Source organism: Gadus chalcogrammus, chromosome 16, assembly GCF_026213295.1.
Source record: "Gadus chalcogrammus isolate NIFS_2021 chromosome 16, NIFS_Gcha_1.0, whole genome shotgun sequence".
Classification (NCBI taxonomy): domain Eukaryota; kingdom Metazoa; phylum Chordata; class Actinopteri; order Gadiformes; family Gadidae; genus Gadus; species Gadus chalcogrammus.
This window is the reverse complement of record NC_079427.1, coordinates 31,069,155-31,092,823: the sequence shown is the minus strand read 5'-3', so window position 1 is coordinate 31,092,823 and position 23,669 is coordinate 31,069,155. Positions and strand designations below refer to the sequence as shown.

The 23,669-nt window shown below is 44.1% G+C and overlaps 1 protein-coding gene across 1 annotated transcript in view; it reads right to left on the bottom strand.

Moving 5' to 3' along the window:
* Positions 1–8,549, bottom strand: part of LOC130405538 (uncharacterized) — a 29,402-nt gene extending 20,853 nt beyond the window's left edge. Inside the window, exons 1-2 of the mRNA XM_056610679.1 lie at positions 8,419–8,549; positions 8,005–8,046 (exon numbers count right to left, since the gene is read on the bottom strand). Coding sequence (XP_056466654.1) covers positions 8,005–8,046; positions 8,419–8,506 — 130 coding nt within the window. The 5' untranslated portion in view covers positions 8,507–8,549. The remainder of the gene's footprint in view (positions 1–8,004; positions 8,047–8,418) is intronic.
* Between the last annotated feature and the right edge of the window lie 15,120 nt (positions 8,550–23,669).

The window sequence follows — 23,669 nt, the reverse complement described above, 5'->3', positions numbered from 1 at the left end:
ACACGCCTAAAAACACCCAACATGCCCCCCCAAAAAAGTGTGTGTGGGGGGGGGTTAGTACATGGCAACCTGGTATCACACAATTTCGTGCTCATGCGCACAAACGTTAATCTATTGAATCGTGTCCCAGAGCACGATTTTCCGACTTTTTCCGTGCTACACAGAACGAAATGTAAACCAATGCATTTTGAATGGGAGCGTGCGCTGACAGTACAGTGCACCCTCTAGTTATACATGTCAATATTTTCAATTTTTTAAGCAGACCTCCTCAAAAACTGAAACGAACGTGCTCCACAGAACGCGTGTTTCTCAGACAATTAACTGCTCCACAAAACGAAACGAGAGAGAAAGAGGCTTCAGAAGGGGTGTGCGCAGATAGTACAGTGCACCCTCAAGTTATATATATATCTCAATATTTCAGATTTTTTAAGCAGACCTCCTCAAAAACTGAAACGAATATGCTCCACAGAACGTGCGTTTCTCAGACAATTAAGTGCTCCACAAAACGAAACGAGAAAGAAAGAGAAAGAGAAAGAGAAAGAGAGAGAGAGAGAGAGAGAGAGAGAGAGAGAGAGAGAGAGAGAGAGAGAGAGAGAGAGAGAGGCTTCAGAAGGGGTGTGCGCAGATAGTACAGTGCACCCTCTACTTATGTATGTGTCAAAACAACAAATGCATCACAGGGTAAATGTAGTGTATTAGGGATACTCTGATTTCCCCGTTTTTTACAGCAGTCCTCCTCAAAAGCCTTTAGTTCTCACGCTCACGGAAAGTAATCTATTGAATCGTGTCCCAGAGCACGATTGTCCGACATTATTCATACTGCACAGAACGAAATGTAAACCCATGCATTTTGGATTGGAGCGCTTCTCAGAATATACACAGGTATATATATATTAATTATAAACGGATATATCATGGTCGCTCATCTGGTGAGCGACCATGATATATAGAGTTATACTGGTAGACTTATAACTCCTCCAACTAGGAGACTTCAACTCACTATGCATGCCACGCCTTCTACACTTTCTTTCATGTGGAAATGACGACCCAAAGTCCATAGGGCTGGACGGCTCAGACATGGACAAGCTCTCCTCTCCGCTACTGCCTGACATCATCAGAACAGCAGATGTATTATTTTCATGCTCTGAAACACAAATCAATAGAATTGGCGGTAACGCTTTATATTAAGGTCCTTGTAATAAGCCTTTGTTAATAGGTAATAAGACACTTATTATATGGTTATTAACCTTAATTGGTGTTAATAAGACTATCTTTAAGTGTTAATAATAACATAGGACATAATAAGCATGGTTCCCGCTAATTTTGTTTTTGGCGGCCTGTTTTAATTTTAGTTTTATTCTAGTCTTTACATCAAGCTGTCATTTTAGTTTTTATTAGTTTTAGTCACGTTCATACTCTTTTCAGTCTAGTCAAGTTTCAGTCGACTAAAAGTCTGAGCATTTTGGTCAGAATTATCCATGAGCAATGAAGATTGCTGAGGTGGATAAATATGAAAACGCTGGGTTCGCGTTGTAGTGTGGTCAGGGTAGACGGAGGCTTTCAGATACGATGTTGTTTGGTTGCCATGGCATGACACTGCCATGACGCTGCCACAAGCTTGCTCTCATCTAAAAAAAAAATGGCAAGTGAAATCGAAATGATGATTTCTCTGTGCAATTTACTATGTATCTTCAGTTACAAGTTGTACGTTTTTATATTTACCAGCCACGGTGAGGTCGCCTTTGAGTGTCTCCCCTCAGGGCGCCGACTACGCTGCCTCGGCTGTAGGACACAGAGGAGAAAAGCAACCTTTGTTCCCAAGGCTGTTCACCTCCTCAACTCCTCCTAAACCCCCCACCCGGGCTTGTGCCCTCCCCACATGGACTGGTGAAGCCGTGTTTGTTTTTGTTTGTTTTTGTTTGTAATGTGTGTTGTCGTTGTTTTAGCCGCAAGAGAACGCCAGCCCGGCAGCCTCTTTTTTGCCTTCTCTCTCTACGCCGCCTCCGCTTCCTACCTGCGGGGATAACAATCCACGGAGCGCCCGGCGTCCTTGCGATACATTCCGGTATACCGTTGGATTGAATAAAGTCCTTATTTACGGCCTGTTCGGCCCGAAATCCTATGCTGATTAGATCCTGACGACTGCAGACAGGATTTGCCCAGCTGACGTTACAATTGAAAAACAAATTTATGTACAAAAACACGGAGAAAAAGCACCGAAAAGGAGAGCTCAAAGCCGCTGCATCTAGACGCGCCGCATTAGAAACGCTAATCAAGACCTTAAGTTAAAAAACATGATTTTGATTTCACTTAAATAGACAAATCCATTTCTAAAAATATTAACGCCTTTTTAATAAACAGTGTAACACTTCTAAAGAAATTGTTCATTGTTTGTACGTGTCAACCCCAGCGTCTTCAGTTGCTGACTATTTCTCTGCCGATAAACACTACGAATGCTGCTTTCAAATAAATTGTAAAAAGACACACCATGTGAAGTAGCCGTGTAATTAGCGGGATAATGTAGAGAACATCGCCGGTCATGATCGAAAATAAGCCCCTTCAGGACGAAGCAAGTTCGACCTGTCGGGGCTTATTTTCCCGATAATCACTGGCGTTCTATACATTATCCCTTGCCCAGGGTCGGACTGGGAACGATTTTCGGCCCTGGCATTTTTCCATCTACACCGGCCCCTTATGGACCGACCGACCGACCCCCCCCCCCCCTTTAGCGCAAATGAGCCGAACCAACTTCAGCGAACCTACTTAAAGGGGTAGTTCGGAATTTTGGACATAGGGCCTGATTCCGAAGTGAGCATTGGTATTCTATATCACTGGAGACAGTTTTCAACACATTTCATTCAGTCCTTCTAGTTGCAGAGTTCGCTCGTGCTAGGCTAGCGCACGTCAACGGGCAATGCTAGCCTGCTATTAAAAACAGTCTTACCCACTCCACAGTACACCCGAGGTAAATCAATTATAACGACAGACTATAAATCTAAATGTCTGTTTATAGAATAATGTTAGAAATAAAACCAACCTTGCATTGCATTGCATTTTGAGGGAATTGCGGGGTCTCAGCAGCAGTGTTTATATTCCTGTACGTAGGCTACGGCAGCGGCGGGCTGAAACCTAGGTTACCTGCTGCTGTCATTGCTACAAACGCAGAGTACAGTGAACGAAGGAATTATACAAATGAAATGTGTTGAAAACTGTCTCCAGTGATATAGAATACCAATGCTCACTTCGGAATCAGGCCCTATGTCCAAAATTCCGAACTACCCCTTTAAGAAAGACCTGTGAGCCGAATTCAACATGTCGCGGTGGGCACAATTAAAAACCAAACGGCCTACCTTGACGCTGTCTTGATCGCGGGGCTTCTTGCAAGTTGCAATTATTCCACATTAATCCACACGGTTTAACATACCCGGACAGTCCTGCTAGGCTAGCAAGCAATGGATTATGTTAGGTTGTAGCAGCAGGGACGTCGGGGGCACTAGCAGGGACGTCGGGGGCACTAGCAGCAACGGTTGAAGCACTGGCCACAGCAAACAAGCGATCTATTTTAAAACATCCAGACGCCTCAGCTTGTAGAGATTTCTGCCTTTTGTCCCGAATCTTCTCCGCTCCCCCTTTCTTCTTTTTGCCAACTCCTTCCATGATTTTTAGCCCATCCACTGAAATTAAAATATAAGCAAAGCAACATCCGCAGCATCCATGGACCGTTAACGTTCGCTGTTAGATGTATAATCCCATCGTGCACCGCAACATATTTTTGCAAAATATTCGAACATAAATTCGCCAAATATAAGAAGAAAATCGTAGTTTAGTTTAAAGAAAGCATTTTAGTTAGCATTTTAATTTAGTTTGTTGCAATGATTGTACAGTTTGAAGAAACAGGATTTTACAGTTTGAAGAAATAGAAAATTATACCATATAGGAACCGTCACATAGATGTGCATGACAAGGAAGCGCTATATATACTGGATGCACCATTGCAACAATTTGTCGTTAGGTTCTTTCTTGGGCTCTTTGAGTTATCCGTATTGTCAGGTAAGTAAGGCGGTCGTATAATCAGTATTGGGGCCGGTATGATTGAAGGAGGGCCGGCCCTCGCACGCTGAAATGTGGACCGGCCCTTCTGGCAAATGCCCGGTATCACAGATTACCAGTCCGAGCCTGCCCTTGCCTATCCCGCTGCTTCGGGTTTGCCTTTTCTAGGCGCATTGAGTCAGTGCGTGTGCATGTATGATACGCAGGTTTATCCAATAAGTGGTAGTGTATCCGCGCACCAACTGCGGTCAAGTGAGCCGCCATTCGTTCATCCGCGGTTAAGCCAGCCGTCACACAAAATCTTTGTGCGCCTTTACTCTAAACAGCCTTTGTGTGGTCTCTCGCAACGTTTTCAAAATAAAACCCTTCACCTACGTGTGTAGATAGTCCCTTCAGAAAAACGTGATTATGCGATCGCATAATTCAACGCATAGGCTAATCAGCCTGAGTCCGCATATTCATGCGGGGCCGCATTTTTTCAAATATGACGCACTTTCACCGCATAAATTGCCAATTTCCGCGAAAAAAGCAGCCATTTCCCCCTGTTGCCATGGGAACGTTATGGAGTGACGTAATTACGCGACGTAAACGTCATAGCAAACCCCGCGACGAAGGCAAGATGAAGCGGTCTCATTTGCCAACAAAGATAAGTGCAAAAGACCCTGCAAAGCAGTTTCCCGGTTTGTTACACGACAGTGGGGGCAAATTATTTTGCACTCCGTGCAACTGCGTGTTGGACCACAGGCGGAAGTCGACGCTGGAAAACCACTTTGCCGCAGCCAAACATGCAAGGATGGTTAAAGAGATGGACGTTGAGGGAGAGGGGATGGAGGATGAGGAATGATTGGCTAGTGTTAGAGGCTACGCAGTTAGTTTTCATTTTCACAGTGGACTGTTGTAGTTTCATTCAATGAGTTGATGCAACTTTAGAGTTGTAAGATTGCACTTTTTTGTTACTCTTTTGTAAAGCTTCCTCTGTAAAACAGGAACATTTATTTTTTATATTTTATTTATTCATTTTTACAGAAGTTGTAGCAGATACTTTTTGTAAAGCTACAAAAGTTGTACTCAATGTATTGTAAGTTTGAGCCGTGTTTCAAGGTCTCAAATAAAACAAGATGAGAACTTAAATATTCCCATTTACAATTAGGGCATTAGCAGACGCTTTTATCCAAAGCGACTTACATCGTTTAATACACACATTGACACACGAGCGGCAGAGTCAACCATGCAAGGCGACAGCCAGCTCGTCAGGTCAAATTATAAATTGTAAATAGTAAATATTCCCAGCACTTTCTGTGATGTAGTATGCTTGTTTGTCATAGAAAGTAATAACAAATGACTCTTTACATTAAGGTAGTTGCCTAGTGAGAACAGGGTGTTGGGGAATCACTTTTTTCCCCTCTTTTTCAAACCGCAATTTCCGCAAGTTCCCGCATTTTTTGCAAGTTCCCGCAATTTCATCGCATAAAACTGCATTTTTTAAGAAAACGTGCCGCATAATCAAGGATTTTTGGCCGCATAAATCACAAAAAAACGCCGCCTTTTTCTGGAGGGACTGAGATATATAGAACACTAGATGTCTTACGACGGCGTCTAGAACGTCCACACTTGCTGCCATCTTGCCAGTCAGCTGCTCACCCATAACATTGTGTTGGTAGTGGTACATGTACTTTTTAAATAACCATAACTTGCTACATTTTCAACCGGTTTACAAACGGTTTGGTTTATAATATTGTACCTATTTTAGAACATTATTCAATTTTTTTAGAATCTAACATAATTATTCATCAGTATCAAATATGCAGTGCCGTAACTACATCTCTGACGTTTAGAACAATACAAACTGTTTGAAAATGTAGCATGTTATGGTTATTTAAAAAGTACATGTACCACTACCAACACGGTGTTATGGGTGAGCAGCTGACTGTGGCAAGTTGGCCGCCAGCGCGGACGTTCGACTCCATTGGCCAGCAGAATATGCATATGTGAGTTTTTCAAATGTATACATTTTTACTGTATACATTTTCTCAAACTGTACAACAGTTAGTATGGTCATATCAGTCAGTGCCTGAACTTATGCGAAATTGGTCTATAGCTCACTTCAAAGTGCTGACATAATGCAATTTGCAAAGGCGAAAATATGCATATGTAAGTTTTTCAAACGACATTTTCTCCAAATCTATACAGTAAAATCACATGGTTCCTTGTGTAAAAGTAGTCAGTACAATAGTTAGTGTGTTCATATCAGTCAGTGCCTTAACTTATGTGAAATTTGGTCTATAGCTCACTTCAGAGTGCTGACATAATGCAATTTGCAAAGGCGAGAATATGCATGTGTAGGTTTTTCAAATGACATTTTCTCAAAATCTATACAGTACAATCACATGGTTCCTTGTGTACAAGTAATCAGCACACCGGTTAATATGGTCATATCAGTCAGTGCCTGAACTTATGTGAAATTCGGTCTATAGCTCACTTCACTAAATTTCACATAAGTCCGGGCACTGACTGATATGACCATATTAACCGGTGTGCTGACTACTTGTACACAAGGAACCATGTGATTGTACTGTATAGATTTTGAGAAAATGTCATTTGAAAAACGTACACATGCATATTCTCGCCTTTGCAAATTGCATTATGTCAGCACTCTGAAGTGAGCTATAGACCAAATTTCACATAAGTTAAGGCACTGACTGATATGAACACACTAACTATTGTACTGACTACTTTTACACAAGGAACCATGTGATTTTACTGTATAGATTTGGAGAAAATGTCGTTTGAAAAACTTACATATGCATATTTTCGCCTTTGCAAATTGCATTATGTCAGCACTTTGAAGTGAGCTATAGACCAATTTCGCATAAGTTCAGGCACTGACTGATATGACCATACTAACTGTTGTACTGACTACTTGTACACAAGGAACCATGTGATTTTACTGTATAGATTTTGAGAAAATGTCATTTGAAAAACGTACACATGCATATTCTCGCCTTTGCAAATTGCATTATGTCAGCACTCTGAAGTGAGCTATAGACCGAATTTCACATAAGTTCTGGTACTGACTGATATGACCATATTAACCGGTGTGCTGACTACTTGTACACAAGGAACCATGTGATTTTACTGCATAGATTTTGAGAAATTGTCATTTGAAAAACGTACATATGCATATTGCCTTATGTCAGCCAGTGCCCCCGCTCCCATAACGCGCACTACGCGCTGCGCGTAGGGCCTCAAGTCCTGAGGGGGGGCCCAAAAATAAATAAATAAATAACCACTACCATGTACCACTACCAACACAATGTTATGGGTGAGCAGCTGACTGGCAAGATGGCAGCAAGTGCGGACGTTCTAGACGCCGTCGTAAGACATCTAGTGTTCTATAGATCTACACACGTAGGTGAAGGGTTTTATTTTGAAAACGTTGCGAGATACCACACAAAGGCTGTTTAGAGTAAAGGCGCACGAAGATTTTGTGTGACGGCTGGCTTAACCGCGGATGAACGAATGGCGGCTCACTTGACCTCATTGCGCACCATTGGCATGTATGCGCGCTTACATGCCGAAGCAGAATACATTTTATGGCGCTCGGTGTTGATTCTGTGGCGCTGCGCCACACATGGTTCTATGTATGGGAAACACGTATTTTTATTAATGAAGACACCCGCAGACAATAATGAGTTCACTCTGTGTGTAGGCTACAAGATTAACTATTTGCAAGTGCAAAAACGCAACATATTATTTATTTTGCTGACCACTTGTTTTTTATCCCGAAAAAAGCCTTGTAAGGACAGTTCCTCTGGTCTCTCTCGTAGATTCAACATCTTTGTTTAATGCGACTGCATCACCTTCTGTTACATGATCAGCAGCTTGCGGATTCCTTTCTTTTCAGTTAGAACTGCTCATGTTGATATGCTGCGTTGTCTCGAGCAGGCAATTTACCTTGAGCAGTAGAAACGCCCAGACGGTGCCGCCGTGACTGATCTGGAAATAAATATATTATTGTCATCTGGAAATAAATATATTATTTAATCTATATATATATATATATATATATATATATATATATATATATATATATATATGTGTATGTATGTGTGTATATATATATATATATATATATATATATATATATATATATATATATACTAGGCCAGATCCCAAAGATTTTCCAGAAAGTCACACACCTTTGACCATGTTTAAAAAATAAAGTATGTATTCATTAAATTAGGTCTTATTATTTTATTATATGATCTATTATTTATCTGGTATGTGTGAAATATATTTTGATAGGGAAGAACTATGATAGAGGGTTATGTTACTTATTAGTCCTAAACCTAGGAGACTTAAACTTACACAGCTTGCTGTCGCCTTCATGCACCGCTGCGCCTTCAAGGCGCAGCACCTTCACCGCTGGGCCTTCAACGCGCAGCGGTGGGGACATCAGACCAGGACTCTCCTGTCCGCTACTGAATGGCGGATCCCCATCAAACCCTGAAAGACAAATCAAGGGAATTTGAAGATGGCATTAATTAAAAGAAAATGGACAAAAAAAATACTTAAATTAACAAAAACACTTCCTCAGTTTACTTCTGGTAAACCAAATTGTTTCAGTGTTTGATCAAAGTGCCACAAATAACCAAGCTGAGTTCACACGGTGACCTTAGTTCCTCCTGTAATTAATACACAAGGTAAATAATTCCTTGGAAAATTATGTAAAATACTTTGAAAAGCCACTCGCCTATCCTTAGTTCAGGCTGCCTCTTCGTCAGATAATCAACCATCAGGCTACTCGCTCTCTCCCCTTTCTCCATCACTGTATCAATGAGACAACGTGCTTTGTCTTCTCTGTTTGTCTTCCCCTCTACAGTCTTCTCCTCCTCGTCATTCAACACATTCATCTCCCTAAGGTAACGCAGGAGATTGATGACATCTTGGTCCAATAACATGTCGACTAATTTGGAGCCAATCCTTCCAAGTTCTGAAAGACAAGTCAAGAGAAATGGAAAATGGCATTAAAACAAAACGTTACAACTATTCTCAAATTACCACCTGTTGTTGTAGTGTTGGTTGAAGATGCCAAATAAAACGAATTTCTCAACTTTACCAATAAGCTTCTGTGTGTTCATATTCATTTCCAGATTACATTAAGTACACGTAATGGACAATATTTAAGATTTTGGTATCAGAATGCATTGTTGGTGTCGATTAATCTTAAATACCATCTATTATTAGATTTGACAGTTCTAAAGAGAGAGTAGAAAGAGCAGAAGAGAGCAAGGTTATGAAACTAAACAACTAAGAACCGCCCTCTCCCTCTTTGCTCCCTCGCTCCCTGCATTTATAGTAATAATAATAATAATAATAATAACAACAACTAGGACTGCATGCAGCCCCCGAGGTATTCACCGCCAACCCCAGCGACCGCCTTATCAAGGGATTCACGTCATGATCATAGACGCAACTATGCCTCCGATAGGGGCGGTTCTTTCTTTGCTCACAAAATCAAACACACACACACACACACACACACACACACACACACACACACACACACACACACGTCAGATAATCAACCATCAGGCTACTTGCTCGCTCCCCTTTCTCCATCACCGTATCAATGAGACAACAAGCTTTGTCTTCTCTGTTTGTCTTCCCCTTTAAAGTCTTCTCCTCCTCGTCATTCAACACATTCATCCTAAGGTAATGCAGGAGATTGATGACATCGTGGTCCGACAGCATGTCGATTAATTTAGAGCCAATCCTTCAAAGTTCTGAGAGACAAATCAATCATCTCTCCGAGATGGTTCTGCTGACGTCCACTGCTCCCTCCATGTCGCCTTGACCCAGGAAGCCTTGCAGGTGTCGGCTGGTATTTTCCGGAGCAGTTCTTGGGCGTGTATGGCAAAGGGACGCCGGGACTTGAGGCGCATTCGCTGTGGTGTCTCGGTGGTGGTTATGTGGAGGAGGTGGGATTCACTCGCCTGTGCCTTTCGGGCAAGAGCCAGCATGGCTCCTTCTCGCCTGACTTCTGCAGGGGCGATTTCTAAGAGGACGGGCAGATAGATGGTTGGAGTGGCTCGTAGACATCCGGAGACAGTCCGTAGGGCTGTGTTAAGGGCAGTGTCCAGTTTTCGGACGTGGGGGCTACAGCACCAGACCTGGGCACAGTATTCTGCGCTTGAGAACACCAGGGGCCTCATGTACTAAGACTTGCGTGGATTTCATGCTGAAACTTGGCGTACGCCAAAACCCAGAAACTGTCTTACGCACAAATAAATTCAGATGTATCAAAGTGTGCGAACGCATGGATCCAAGCACGTTTCTTTTGTACATCTCGATCAACGTGGAATTGAGCGCACATGCCGAGGTGCCAAACTCCTCCCTGTCCACGCCCTCATTTAAATATGCAATTTCATTTAAATAGGCCTCTGGACCTGAGATTCACCTCTTAATCCGATCACCTGGCACCATGAACAGAGGCAAAAAACGAAACTTCACGGAGTCTGAGCTCGAGATTTTGCTCCACGAGGTAGAAATGCGCAAGCATATGCTATTGGAACCCTGTCAACAGGGATAAATGCAAAACAAAAGAGAAGTGAGTGGGAGTGTGTTTGCGAGGCCGTCAATGCAGTGGGGTCTCAGCAGCGCACACACTCTGAAATTAAAAAAAAGTGGTCAGACCTCAAGGTGGAGGTGAAGCGGAGGGTTTCTGCCCACCGCCGAAGCGTGACCGCAACAGGTGGGGGGACGGGAGTGGGGGAACTCTCCCCCTTCGATTTGAGAGTGGCCGCTTTGATCGATGACACAGCTCTCCCCGGAGTGGTGGGAGCCCATGAAGGGGACGCCGATCATCCCCAAGGTAAATATGCTGAAGTCATAAATGCTGTAATTATACTGGTCATACAATTGGCTGCTTGCAATACACATAAGTCGTGCGTAAAGATGCCAGGATATTAAAGACTTTGACTCGTGTTTATTAACTTAAATTTTTTATTTTTGAATAGACAAGCAAGGAGAGGGCACGGATTGCTCCGTCGGCCCCGGCGTCTCCAGCGCCCTTCGGATTTGACCATTTGCGATGTCCTCTAACAACGCTAACGCAGCCATTTTTAAAACAATTTTCTTCATCCATTGCGCATGCTTTTATAGCCACCCATTTAATTGCAAGGTGTGTTAATTGTTCATTAATAGTGTGTCTCTGATGTGCAAATCACTCCGAGTCATTGTTTTCACCTTTTTTCCCAGTTTCCCAGCGTCACCTCTAAGTATCGCCAAAGGAACAATAGCTGTAGAAACGTGCGTACGACAGCTCTGGAGCTGGCGTGGGGACCGCACATTTTTACGGTCATTTCACGTTTTGTACATCTGAACGTGAGCGTGGAAAAGGACGTACGCCACGTTTTTGTGCGTACGCAACCTTAGTACATGAGGCCCCAGGGCCTCGGTGGAAAAACGCAGCGTCTGTGTGGAGGGACTCCATGTGGTGTCGGCTAGACGCCGTTGCAGCGCGGCACGGTAGGTTGCCTTTGCCTTGGCCGTTTCCATGTGTTGTCTGAATGTGTTCTGTCAAGTTTCACGCCAAGGTATGTGGGGAAGGGCTGGTACTGTAGTTGTCAACCATGATGTTCATTTCGCGGGACGCTTCTTTATTGTACAGATGGAACATTGTTGGTGCGGTCTTGTCAGCACTAAGCTTGAGGCGCCAGTTCTTCAGGTATGAAGACATGGGGCCCTATCTTGCATCCGGCGCAAGTGACTTAGTCACTGGCGCATGTGTCGTTGCTAGTTTACAACTGGCGCAGAGCGTTCTTTTCCCACCAGCGCCACTCGCCGGTAAATTAGGGATTGATCATGCGCCCCAAGGGGCGGTTCGGCGGAAGGAGGAGGCGTGTTCTGGCGCTAACGCTATTTTGCCGTTGCTGAATACCATTGCGCTACTGACCAGGAAATACCTGGTTTAAAGTCAGTGGCGCGTTGTTCAGATTCTATTTTAAGGGCGAATGCATACATGCGCATGCGATGCATACGGATTGCTTGTGCACCTCGCGCATACACTTTGCTTCTCTCATCTACCTAGCCGCACATTCTTGGTAAATTATTTGGGAAAGAACAGCTGATGCAGCGGTAATAAGTTGTGCTTTTAAATCAATGCATCTGCAAACACCGTACAGCAAACACATATTTTCTTGACACAGACATCGTGTAGGCCTACATGCCCATAACTTTTAGGATTGATGAGTATTTGATCGTGAAAAACATTGTTTTACCGCAAGTGAGTGTTAAAAAGAATGAATGAATGCGGGCGCGCGTGTGTGCTCTGTTTAAACACACGCAAACTAAACACGTAACGCATAATACAATCAATGGCAATGTCTATTACGGCGGGGACACATGCATATTAGGATAGCATACAATACTGATAAGAAACAATGTTTATAATGTATTGCGTATATCATTAAATAGAACCACAGTTACCGCATATCATATTGTGGCGAGCAGCGCGGGAAGGACGAGACGGGAGCCCAGGTTGGAATGGCGGCGCAACTCTCGTGCCTCAATACACCGCACGACCCCGAGAGCTGCCTTTATTCAAACACACAACAGAAAACACGGCACACCTGACCAACACACACAACACTCTCACTAATGGTCCCGATCACACTACACATCACAATTAACACACAAACAATAAAGAACCCCAAACCCGTTAACCCCACTTAACCTAATAACATAAACAAGTTATCTGAAGACAATAAACCCCCTTTTCCCCAAACAACATTATGAATACCCCATTACCCAGACTCCCCAGGGGGTAGGAGTCGCCACACAGCCCCCACCTTAGGGGTCAGACGTCCCGACGACCCCAACACCCAATGCACAGTCCCGAGTGTTCAGGGGGCCAGCGCCGCCGCCTTGGCCCCTGCCAGTAGTGGCCCCGTTGCGGTGCAGCCTTCCCCTCGGGTTGGGACGCCCGTCTCCAACTGTCCGCAGAGGACCTGGGGGTGTGGTGGTCGGGAACCACCTCTTTCGGGGCCCCCACCAGGTTCTGCTGTAGGGGGGCTCTGGAGCGCCGTTCGGGCGCCCCATCCTCCGCCGCCCTCCGACGTCTGGCCTTCCGACGGCCACGCCGGAAGGCCAGACGTGGGTGGGCGGGTTTCTGACGAGGGTGGGTGGCACGCTGCCCCGTCCACCCGCAGTCCTCGACCAGCCTAAGCTGCCGACACTGCTGCGGCTCAAGGTCAGCCCTGTCGTGCCGCCACAGTGCACGGGAAGCCTCAGCCGCCTCGGTGGCGGGAAGGGTGGCCGTCCGGACCCGGCCCTTCCGCTGCCTGGACCTGACCTCCACGTTCTTTGTGCCGGGGGCGGCCGCTGCCCCAGCCGCGTCCACGGATGCACCATCAGGACGGCGGCAGAGCTCCACCTCAGCCCGTTCCGCCTGGTCCAGAGCCGCATCGAAGGTCTGGGGCGCGGTGAGGCGGACATGCTGCCCGAGACTCTCCGGCTGCAGTCCCCGCAGGAAAGCGTGGAGCGCCAGGGCCTCCCGTGTAGCCGCGTTGAATTCCGGGTAGCTGCGTCGGGTCAAGAGCTGGACGTCAGCAGCGTAGACGCCCAGGCTCTCCTCCTCCCGGCGGCGGTGAGAAGCCAGCAACTGCTTGCTCTCGTTGCTGGAGACCCGTTCACCCAACCGCCTCTCCAACGCTTGAATCAGGGCCTGAAGGTCTCGCTGGTCCGCTTGGTCCAGGTCGAGCAGCACCCGTGCTGCCGTCCCCTCCAACGCCAGGGCAAGGTGGACAACCGCCTCCTCGGCACCCCAGTCGTTATGCCACGCTGCAAGCCGGAACTGGGCCAGGTATGGTTCCAACTGCGTTACCCCGGTGAACTTCGGCAGCCTAACCGCTGTCCTGGGGCGGTGGGCAGCCGCCGGTCCTCCGGGCCTTCCGGTCGTGTCCACAGGGGGGCGCTGCGCTCCCATAGCGCAGGGTGCGTTGTCCATGGGCTCGACCGCGAAACTCAAATCCCCCCGCGCATGCGCAGGCCAAATCCCACTTCAGACACCAATGTGGCGAGCAGCGCGGGAAGGACGAGACGGGAGCCCAGGTTGGAATGGCGGCGCAACTCTCGTGCCTCAATACACCGCACGACCCCGAGAGCTGCCTTTATTCAAACACACAACAGAAAACACGGCACACCTGACCAACACACACAACACTCTCACTAATGGTCCCGATCACACTACACATCACAATTAACACACAAACAATAAAGAACCCCAAACCCGTTAACCCCACTTAACCTAATAACATAAACAAGTTATCTGAAGACAATAAACCCCCTTTTCCCCAAACAACATTATGAATACCCCATTACCCAGACTCCCCAGGGGGTAGGAGTCGCCACAATATGTTATATCATATATAGCCTACGTTTTCTTTGGCGAAATTTATTTGAGGACTCAGTATTTCTGAAGTTGTGGAAGAAAACCCCTTATTCCATGTGTGAATTAGGCCATATTATTTGGCAATAAACTGAGCCATTTGCAGTTTGAAATTCATGTGCATCTGTCTCATCGGAGACTGCAGACGCGCTGTCAAAATATCAACTCGTCCGATTCAAATGCGCTCATTGCTCTTAAAGGGGATGGGAGCTGGCACTCTCATTGGTTTGCGCAGCATCATGTTGCTGCGTATCATATCGGGAATGTAAACGTCAACGTTTTAAAGGGTGGGATCGGCTGCCCTTTCTTAAACGGCCGGTTCCAACATGGCGAAATGCAGAGTGAATTTCCCCTAGCGAAATTACGCCTGAGTGTGTGGACTAGACCCCGAAGCCATTTGTTTGGAGAATAATGGCTGGCTGATGAAGTTATTGGCTGGCTAGCCGGCTCAGCCAAAACCTAAATGGCTGCTGCAGCTGACACATTTTTTTATGGCTACAAATGGCTGAAATTGTTTGTGTGTATGTCTCTATGTGATAGGGCTTTGACTTTTGCCCAAAAATCATATTCGAAGTGTGTTTCTTTATTAATATTAATATTCGAATATATTTGAATATTTATTATTAATATTTTGACCATTAAATGCCTTAAGTAAGACCTGGATTGGGCTTCGTGAGGTTTGTTTACCGGCGTTGCTATGGTTACCGGTCTTGCGTGTTCCAACGGTTTATTAGGTTTGTAATAAATCTCTGTCTAATCAATACTTCATTCACATTCAGAGTCAAAGCCCTACTATGTGATAGAATTATTACTTGACGCAAATAATTCTAGCTGGCTCAGCAAAAGTTTATCAGATGGCGGCTTATTTTGGCTTATACAATTTTTGGCTGGCGGCAGCCAGATGGCGCAAATGGCGGCGCTTGGCGGCGGCTTCGGGGTCTTGTGTAGACCATAGGCGTTAATGTAAAAATGGATTTATGAACATATCCAGTGGTATCCATGTCTCGACTAAGTTGAAGTCGCAAATAAATAATAATTAATAATAAATAAATAATAGCAATTAGCTTGTGAATACACCATGTATTCATACCTCTATTTCAATGCTAACATAAAATGTAGCCTAGCTTCCTGGCTAAGCTTACAAGGCAAAGTAATGGCTTAAAATGGTAGTTGGCCTGTCGGCTAGCTGAAAATATTTTTTTAAACAAGTTGTATTTAAACAAGTTGTCTACAGCGGTCTACTTGCCCTGACTAAATTCGTGTGATATCTAAACAACGACCTACGTTCATTCAAACACAAATGTTCGTCAAGAAACCTTTTAATTGTATAACTGTTTTCAAGTAATGTGGCTCGGTCCTCTTGTTAGACTTTTCAGAACATCATGTATCAAACGCGCACACGTCAAAGTGATTGGTTTTCATGTCGCCGTAGTGGTGATTTCTATAAAGTGAAAAATTCGCCAACTCTGATTCACCTGCCTCGGCAAACTCGCTCTCAGCACTAGTACGTAGCTGGTATACTGACTCCAAGTGTACATTTAGGGAGCATAAAATTGCTCATCTCACTTTCGAGAGATGAGTGCCTAACAACTTACGTCTGTCCGATTTTTTTTAGGTTAGTCTACTACTCAAATTCTGGTGTAGGTGTGTCATTAGGCTCAGAAATTCATGAACAAATGAAAATTAAATACATGTCTGTCATAATAATAATAATCAAAATGATTTACAATGATCCATTTCGAGTAAATGTCAACATCAGTTAACAATGTGAGCCATTATTCACGTAATTTTGGTTATTTATGGCACAGTAACATCTTATTAATGGGATGAGGTTAAATAATCATTCTCATAATCAATAATCACAACTCCTTTCCTTCACGTGCCTGGTATGCAATTCATGCTGTTTCAACACCGAAAGACTGTATTTTGAGCATCTTGGTTGCCATCTTAAAATGTTTGAAACTGTGACTTGTGTTTTCAAAGGTTGTGAGTACAAGACAAATATATGCACAACATTCCACAGTCATAAGGGCAGGAAACATAATTCACATTCAGTTCAAGATTTGAAAACTATTGTGACTCTGTCCTTGAAGAGGATTTGGACTCGAACAAAACTCTTATCAAGAGACTGGGTTTACTCCTCCTTAAATTGCAATGCATTTCCAATGTGTCTAATACATGCATAGATGAACTAGTAGAATAACTTAATTTCCTTTCATCAGAGAAATCAAGAAATTATACTGAGCACTTTGAGGAAACATAGCTGTAGTCTTGAAGATTCACTGATTTCCAAACTAGTTAAAGATCTTTGCCAAATAAACCCTTTCAGTGCTTCTTTAGGGGTGGTTGGGCCTTGAACCACTCACTACAAGAGACACCAATTTAAGTAGGAGATCTCGCATTGACTGAGCCATTTGAGTACATACTTGATAGTGACAAGTAGGGCCCGACCGATTTATCGGCCTGCCGATTTAATCGGCCGATTATAGCCTTTTTGAAAATAATCGGCATCGGCCAAAAAGACGCAGATTACAACCGATTATTATTATTTATTTTTTTATTTTTTTATTTTTTTATAAATGTTATTGCGATTAGTATCCTACAGATTGCGCTCCTACTCGCCTTGCTAACTAACAACTTTAGCTGGAGTAAAAAAGAGGAGATTGAATTTTACCGTACAACATGAAAGCACGCTCGCTCAGGCAGCTGCGCGCTCACCTCACCAATGTACACAAGACGCGTTGTTTGAGCATGTTGTGCCTGTTTTTCTTTAGGTCCCAGGCCATGTTAATTTGTTATACTGTAGACTCTAACGGTGAGACCATACTTCTCAGCACGCACGTGTTAGTCACTGCTCACGAGCGCAGCACATTGGGAGTTAGTTATTTATTTTACATTTTACATTACACTCATTTTTGACTGTAAATGTATTCTAAAACACTCAAAGATTCTGAATTCAATTCACATATTCGTCAAAAGTGTTTAAAGTATATTTAAGGTATCAAAAACTACGTTTTATATGTTTTTTGTTTTTTTTAATCGGCCGATTAAATCGTAATCGTAATTTTTCTCTGAAAATAATCGGCATCGGCATCGGCACTCAAAAATCAATATCGGTCGGGCCCTATAAAACGTACCAGTATGTACCAATTCTTCCTTTATTTTCTCAACTTGTGAACATCAGACACATTCAAGGCCCAATATTGCAGAACACAAGGCTATCTGTTTCCTCTGGGTACAAGTCATTGTGTGATGGATTGTTCCTAAGAGGAAACAACTTTTTATGTGGAGATGAATTTACACTCAGTTGTAGCAATCATAATAACGCTCTTCTTAGGATTGAACTTAATGTCATATTGAACTCCGTATCTAGAGCACACTTTAAGCAGTTGCTGTATCCCAGCACTATATGGAGACATGATGACGAAATCATCAGCGTATATGAGGTGGTTGATAAGACTCTCTCCCACCATACATCCAGTCTTACACTCTTTAAGCTAGAAAGATCATCCATATAGACATTGAAGAAGACAGGTGACAAAATGCCATCCTGTCTCACCCAAGGGCGTAACGATGGTTTAGACATTGGGGGGGTCCAATTTTTTATTATTATTTGTTAAGTGCATTGCCTACAATTCTATATTTATATATGAAAATGTGGACATTTAGAACATAGTTTCGAGGACTACATTTACCATTTGAATTCACATCTAAAGGAATAGTGTAATAATGTAATTTCTGCCCCGCCCCCCCCCCCCCACACACACACACACATACACACACACTTTGTTTTGGTTAGCTGCTTACTGACCTTAAACACACCTACCAATTACAATTATGCTCTTCCAGTAGTACTGTAGCAAAAAGGATAGCTTCCAATGGAAAAATACCACATACCCATGACCACATGTCATTATGTTATCAGAAGAACAGTGGCTGACCTTCGTGATCATTTTGGTCTATATATTCTGCTTGTATTAGAAGTAGGCTACTTTTATGTATTGCTGACATGTAGGCCCAGGTTATAAACAATGTTGTAAGGCTGTCTAGTCTCATATTCAAAATTCTCACCTTATCACCTGCATGTCCAGAGCATGTCCCTGTCTGGCCACTGCTTTCAACATGCCTGTCAAGTTACTTACTGTCTTAAAAAAACTGCGTATGCTTGGCTGTTGGTCCAGTTTCTTCTGCTTTTTAGGTAACCTCAAATCCTCCATTACTCAACTTTACTTTCTTGGCTCTCACTGAAGAAAGAGTGTGGGGTAACCATGACAACGCAGAAAGTCGCGAGGTGGTTTCAAACTAAATCGCACAAGTGTACAATTAGGAGGGGGGATTCACACACTCAACAAACGGAAATAAATTGAAAATAAATAAGACATAACCAGTGATGTTGATAGGTTTTCAATGTAGTGAGTCCCCGGGACCCACAGGTGGCGAGTTGGGTGGGTCCCTGAGAAATTCAATGGGTCCCGACTCCCCAGTTTAAAAAATGTGTTTCTTTTTTATTATTATTCTATTTCTTAAATTAAATTAATAGTGTTAAACTCCTTGATGGTGGTATGATATGGTTAGAGCTGGAGTACTCAACCGTTCATGTTTAACACTAGAAACGCCGGGCCATTTTTACTTACTCCTAGCGCCGCAAGAGGGGTCAAATGACCCTCAGTCATTTTAATGAGAGGCTGTGCATTTGCACATAATGATCACTAGGTGGCGCCAATGAGCTATTACCGCGCGAGCGCCACATTTGTGTGTGTGTGTGTGTGTGTGTGTGTGTGTGTGTGTGTGTGTGTGTCACAAGCCTAGTCCTCACGATTTTGTCATAAATGTACATATATTCAATCAGAAGGATTGCAAAAAAATCCTGTTTGATTTGCTCATTCGACACGAATGAGCACAGCATCGAGCAGTGGAAACGTGGGTTTATTTACTATGAAGTTCGTATTTTTAATTGTTGAAATGAAATCAGCGGTGACGAGCTAGTTGTTTTGGTAGCGGCTAAATTAGCATGTCGCGATACCTTGTACAGGGGATCACATCTGCGCCGAGTACATGCGCAGAGGGTTGAAACAGCGCTTGTCCGATCTGCTCACAAGAAGGTTTCTTTGGCCAGTTACTGTGATTAAACACGAGTTGTTTAATGTTCACAATGTATCGTTTTTCATGGGGAAAATTAGATGCGTCCCCGGGACGCATGGATAGTGAGTTTAGTGCGTCCTTTCAGATTTGAATGCGTCAGGGACGCAGGACGCGTACCTAGCAACATCACTGCATAACAAGAGACCGATCCATTGACAGGGTTCATAAAAAGAGAACATATATTTTACATTTTATCCTGCTGTATATTGGGGGGGACAGGTTAGTATTTTCTCAACATTGGGGGGGACACGACCCCCCCAAAGAATGCGTGGTTACGCCCTTGGTCTCACCCCATTAGTGACTTGAAAGGGTGCAGATAAACTCAAGCCCCATCTAATTTGCATGGTTTGTTGTGTGTACCAGAACTGCAAAATCCTTATCAGGTACGGTGGAAGCCCTCTTGGAGTTTGTCAAACAATTTACCATGGTTAATCCTATCAAATGCTTTTGATGCATCTAAGAAGCACATAAACATGGTAGAGTTCTGTCGTGTGCATATATACAATGATCTGTTCCAAGTTTACTTTTAAAACCAAACTGGTTGTCAGTGGTTTCCACAGTATACTCACTAAGCCTATCTAAAATAATTATTTCTAAAACTTTAGACAGTATGCTAGCCAGAGCAATTGGCCTGTAGTTTTCTATGCTGGAGATTTTCCCAGTTTTGACTTTGATCAATGGCACTAACAATACAGACAACATAGAGTCAGGAAGTATGCCATAAATTAACAAAACCAGTAAACCACATAGTAAGCAAGACAGGTATTCTACCACAAGCATGTTTTAGATGTTCTGCTGTTATCTGGTCAAGACCACATGCTTTGTACATAGTCAGTTTCTCAATGGAGTTGTGGGTTGGCCAAACAGAGATTTCTTGTCTGAGATATCAGCATTCATGTCGCCTACAATAAATGTACATGTATATGCATTTTCTTTAATAAACAAACTTATAAAACCAAGCCTGTTAATATAATCATCCTAATTTTTTTATCATTCATATGGAGTATAAACGTTTAAAATAACAAAAACTTTGCCATTATGTACAACTTTGATGGCAATACCCCAGTCAACCTCAAGCCAATCACACTGATCAGTGGGTCGTATTTCTTATGCCAAAGTATGGCCACTCCCCCAGGGATTCTGCCCGCAGTATTCCAGTGCTTAGATCTGTTGTGGACTCCCCTGCCCCATGGAAGTCACTATTAACAGTGTTCAGTTGATCTAGGTCTTGTTTCGCTAAAAATGTTTCTTGTATGCACAAGACAAAGTACCAGAAGATGGGAGGTTTTGATGACCCTGAAAGATGTTGTCGAGCTTGTCATGGCTCCTGTCCACACAGATGAGACACTAGGATATATGGAAAGCAAGATCAGTGAACACCGTTACAGGTATTTAAATGTGTTCCCAGATGAGAAACTGAAACCGAAACACCTCTTCCTTGAACATTATCCATGGCTTACACCTGCTTTTGGAGCACTTGTGTGTTACGCCCTGTCCCGCTACACGTTCCAACACCACCCTCTAGCGGCGGCAGGGCGTAACGGATTCCTCTTCCCGCAACCCACCTGTCGGCAATCTACAATCCACGCTTCCCTATTTCAGTCTGGGATCCCCAGTCCGCCGGCGCCAGTTCGTCATACGCTTCCAGCAAGTTCGTATCGCCTACCCGCTCTATAGTCAAGTCCTGTTCGTTTACCCTGTCCCCCTAGTAATCCCATTCCCCTTCTCTAGTTCTCCCGCTACCGGACCTCCGCCTGCCCGACTACCCGATCCTCGCCTAGCCCCCACCTGCACGATCGCTCTCTCGGTTCCTGACCCCGGCCTGCCTGACTACCCGTCCACCGCCTAGCCCGTGACCAGGGGCGGCCTTCCCTACAGGCGGGTTAGGCGGCCGCCTAGAGCGCCATCTAGAGGGGGAGCGCAAAATAATGCGCCCGAAAAAAAAAAAAAAAACGTATATTTTTTTTTCCCTCCTGGCGCATAATTTTGTGCCCCTTCTATATCTCCAACCAATATTTTGACATTAAAAAAAATAAATCTAACATTAGGGTAAAATTAGCCAAAAATCGAAAACGGAAGGGGAACCTACCTCCTTGGTTTCGTCAGAACATGGTAGTACTATAAGGCGTTTGGTTAGAGTGTTTTCAAGAATCGAGAATCAAGAACGAAATCAAGAAAATGAAGAGGCAAAAGCCATCCGGGGCGCAATTTTTTCCTCCGTGGATTTTATTCTTGAATTAATGTTTGTTCATCGTTGCGATCGTTGTTGTGTTTATGTGAAAGAAATGCAGTTACAGGGCAAAACAGGTTTTTCAAGGTTGCAATTCAGTTTTCGTGGGGTATTAACAAACTATTTTTATTTATTTTTTTGCGGAGGGGGGGGGGAGCGCCAGGAGTGAAGCTCGCCTAGAGCGCCAAATGTGCTGGGGCCGCCCCTGCCCGTGACCACCTGCTTGCCAGCCCGTTACCAGACCCCCGCCTGCCTGACTTCCCGAACGCTCAACCAATAAATTCCCTTTGCCTTTACCCTGTCTCTGCCTCCCTGCTTCCTGCACTTGGGTCCCAGTCAGTGGTGTAGTCTATTTTATTGTAGTGGGTATACTGTGATGATTCCCTCCCAGCCTCGTACAAACCCGTCCCACCGGTACGTGTACGTGTGTGGCGCTTATGGGGTGTCGCACCACACTCACCAACGCAGGGGTCTACAACCCGCTGATTTAAGATATAACGATTATCAACAATCATGGAAAGCTGAGTAGGCTTATCAGTTTTAATAACAGTATGAACAAACAGAACACAAAAATGACAAGTTGTCCTTTGTATATCTATAGTAGCAATAGCACATGCTAAACAAGGACAAAATCTACTCAAAATAATTTAATGAACTGTTTACAACCATGGCTAACCAGTGCATGAGAAGGAGATGACAGGAGACTAATGTTTCACTCTTTCAATTGCTCTAATTTGAGCTCTTACTGTTGTTATCTATCATACCATACAGTAATTGAATTGTGTAAAAGTGTGAAATTACTGCACCTTAAAAATGACCATGAATTAGCTATACTCTCATTTGCATAGTGATTAACATTATGAATTTCAATTGTGTATACCAACTGTATGTTGGCTGACATTTACCTAACTATTTTTCCCTCCACTCCAACCAGGGATGCCTGTTTTTTTTAATTCCCTAGCCTGACACCCAATCTGAAAGGCTGGCCAGGGGTTCTCATATAAAAGTAACAAGGAGATATAAAGTGGGATTAAAACATTGTCTTCTGTATACTTGTTATGTGGTTTACACATTAATATGGGAGGACTGGACACACACACACACACACGCGCGCACACACACACGCGCGCACGCACACGCGCGAGAAGGAGGGGCTCGGCCCGCCAACTAACGTGCAGAGATGCAGGGGCAGCTTCGTGCTTCGTAACAGAGACAGGGCAGAGCGCGAGCGCGCAGGGGGAATTTTATGAATGGTGAATGTAGGAGATAACTTCCCCTGCTTAAAGTATTAAGCAGGGGAAGTGAAAAATCTGTCACAAGACGATTGATACGTATCCGTGCACATTTTTAAGTGGGTATACGCAAATCCTGGTGCGTTCCTAGTGGGTATACGGCGTATACCTGCGCAGGGCCGTCGATAAGGGGTGAAAGGTGATGACGATTCTAGGGGCCCACAGCCCAGGGGGGGCCCACAAAAAAAAAAAAAAAAAAAAAACATTTTATTTTTTACTACCAGCCCATAGTACTACCATAGTACCCCCCCCCCCCCCCCCCCCGTCAACAATTGCTCTCCCCCGTCAACAATTGCTCCTTCCACCCCCCCCCTCGTCAACAATTGCTCCTTCCACCCCCCCCCCCGTCAACAATTCAGCGCAGGGGGGCCCATCAGTAAATCTTGTCTAGGGGCCCAGGAATTGTAGCAACGGCCCTGTACCTGCGTATCACGTAGACTACACCACTGGTCCCAGTAAACCGTACCGTAACACTTGTGGCTCTTTTGACAATGCGGTTTTAAGC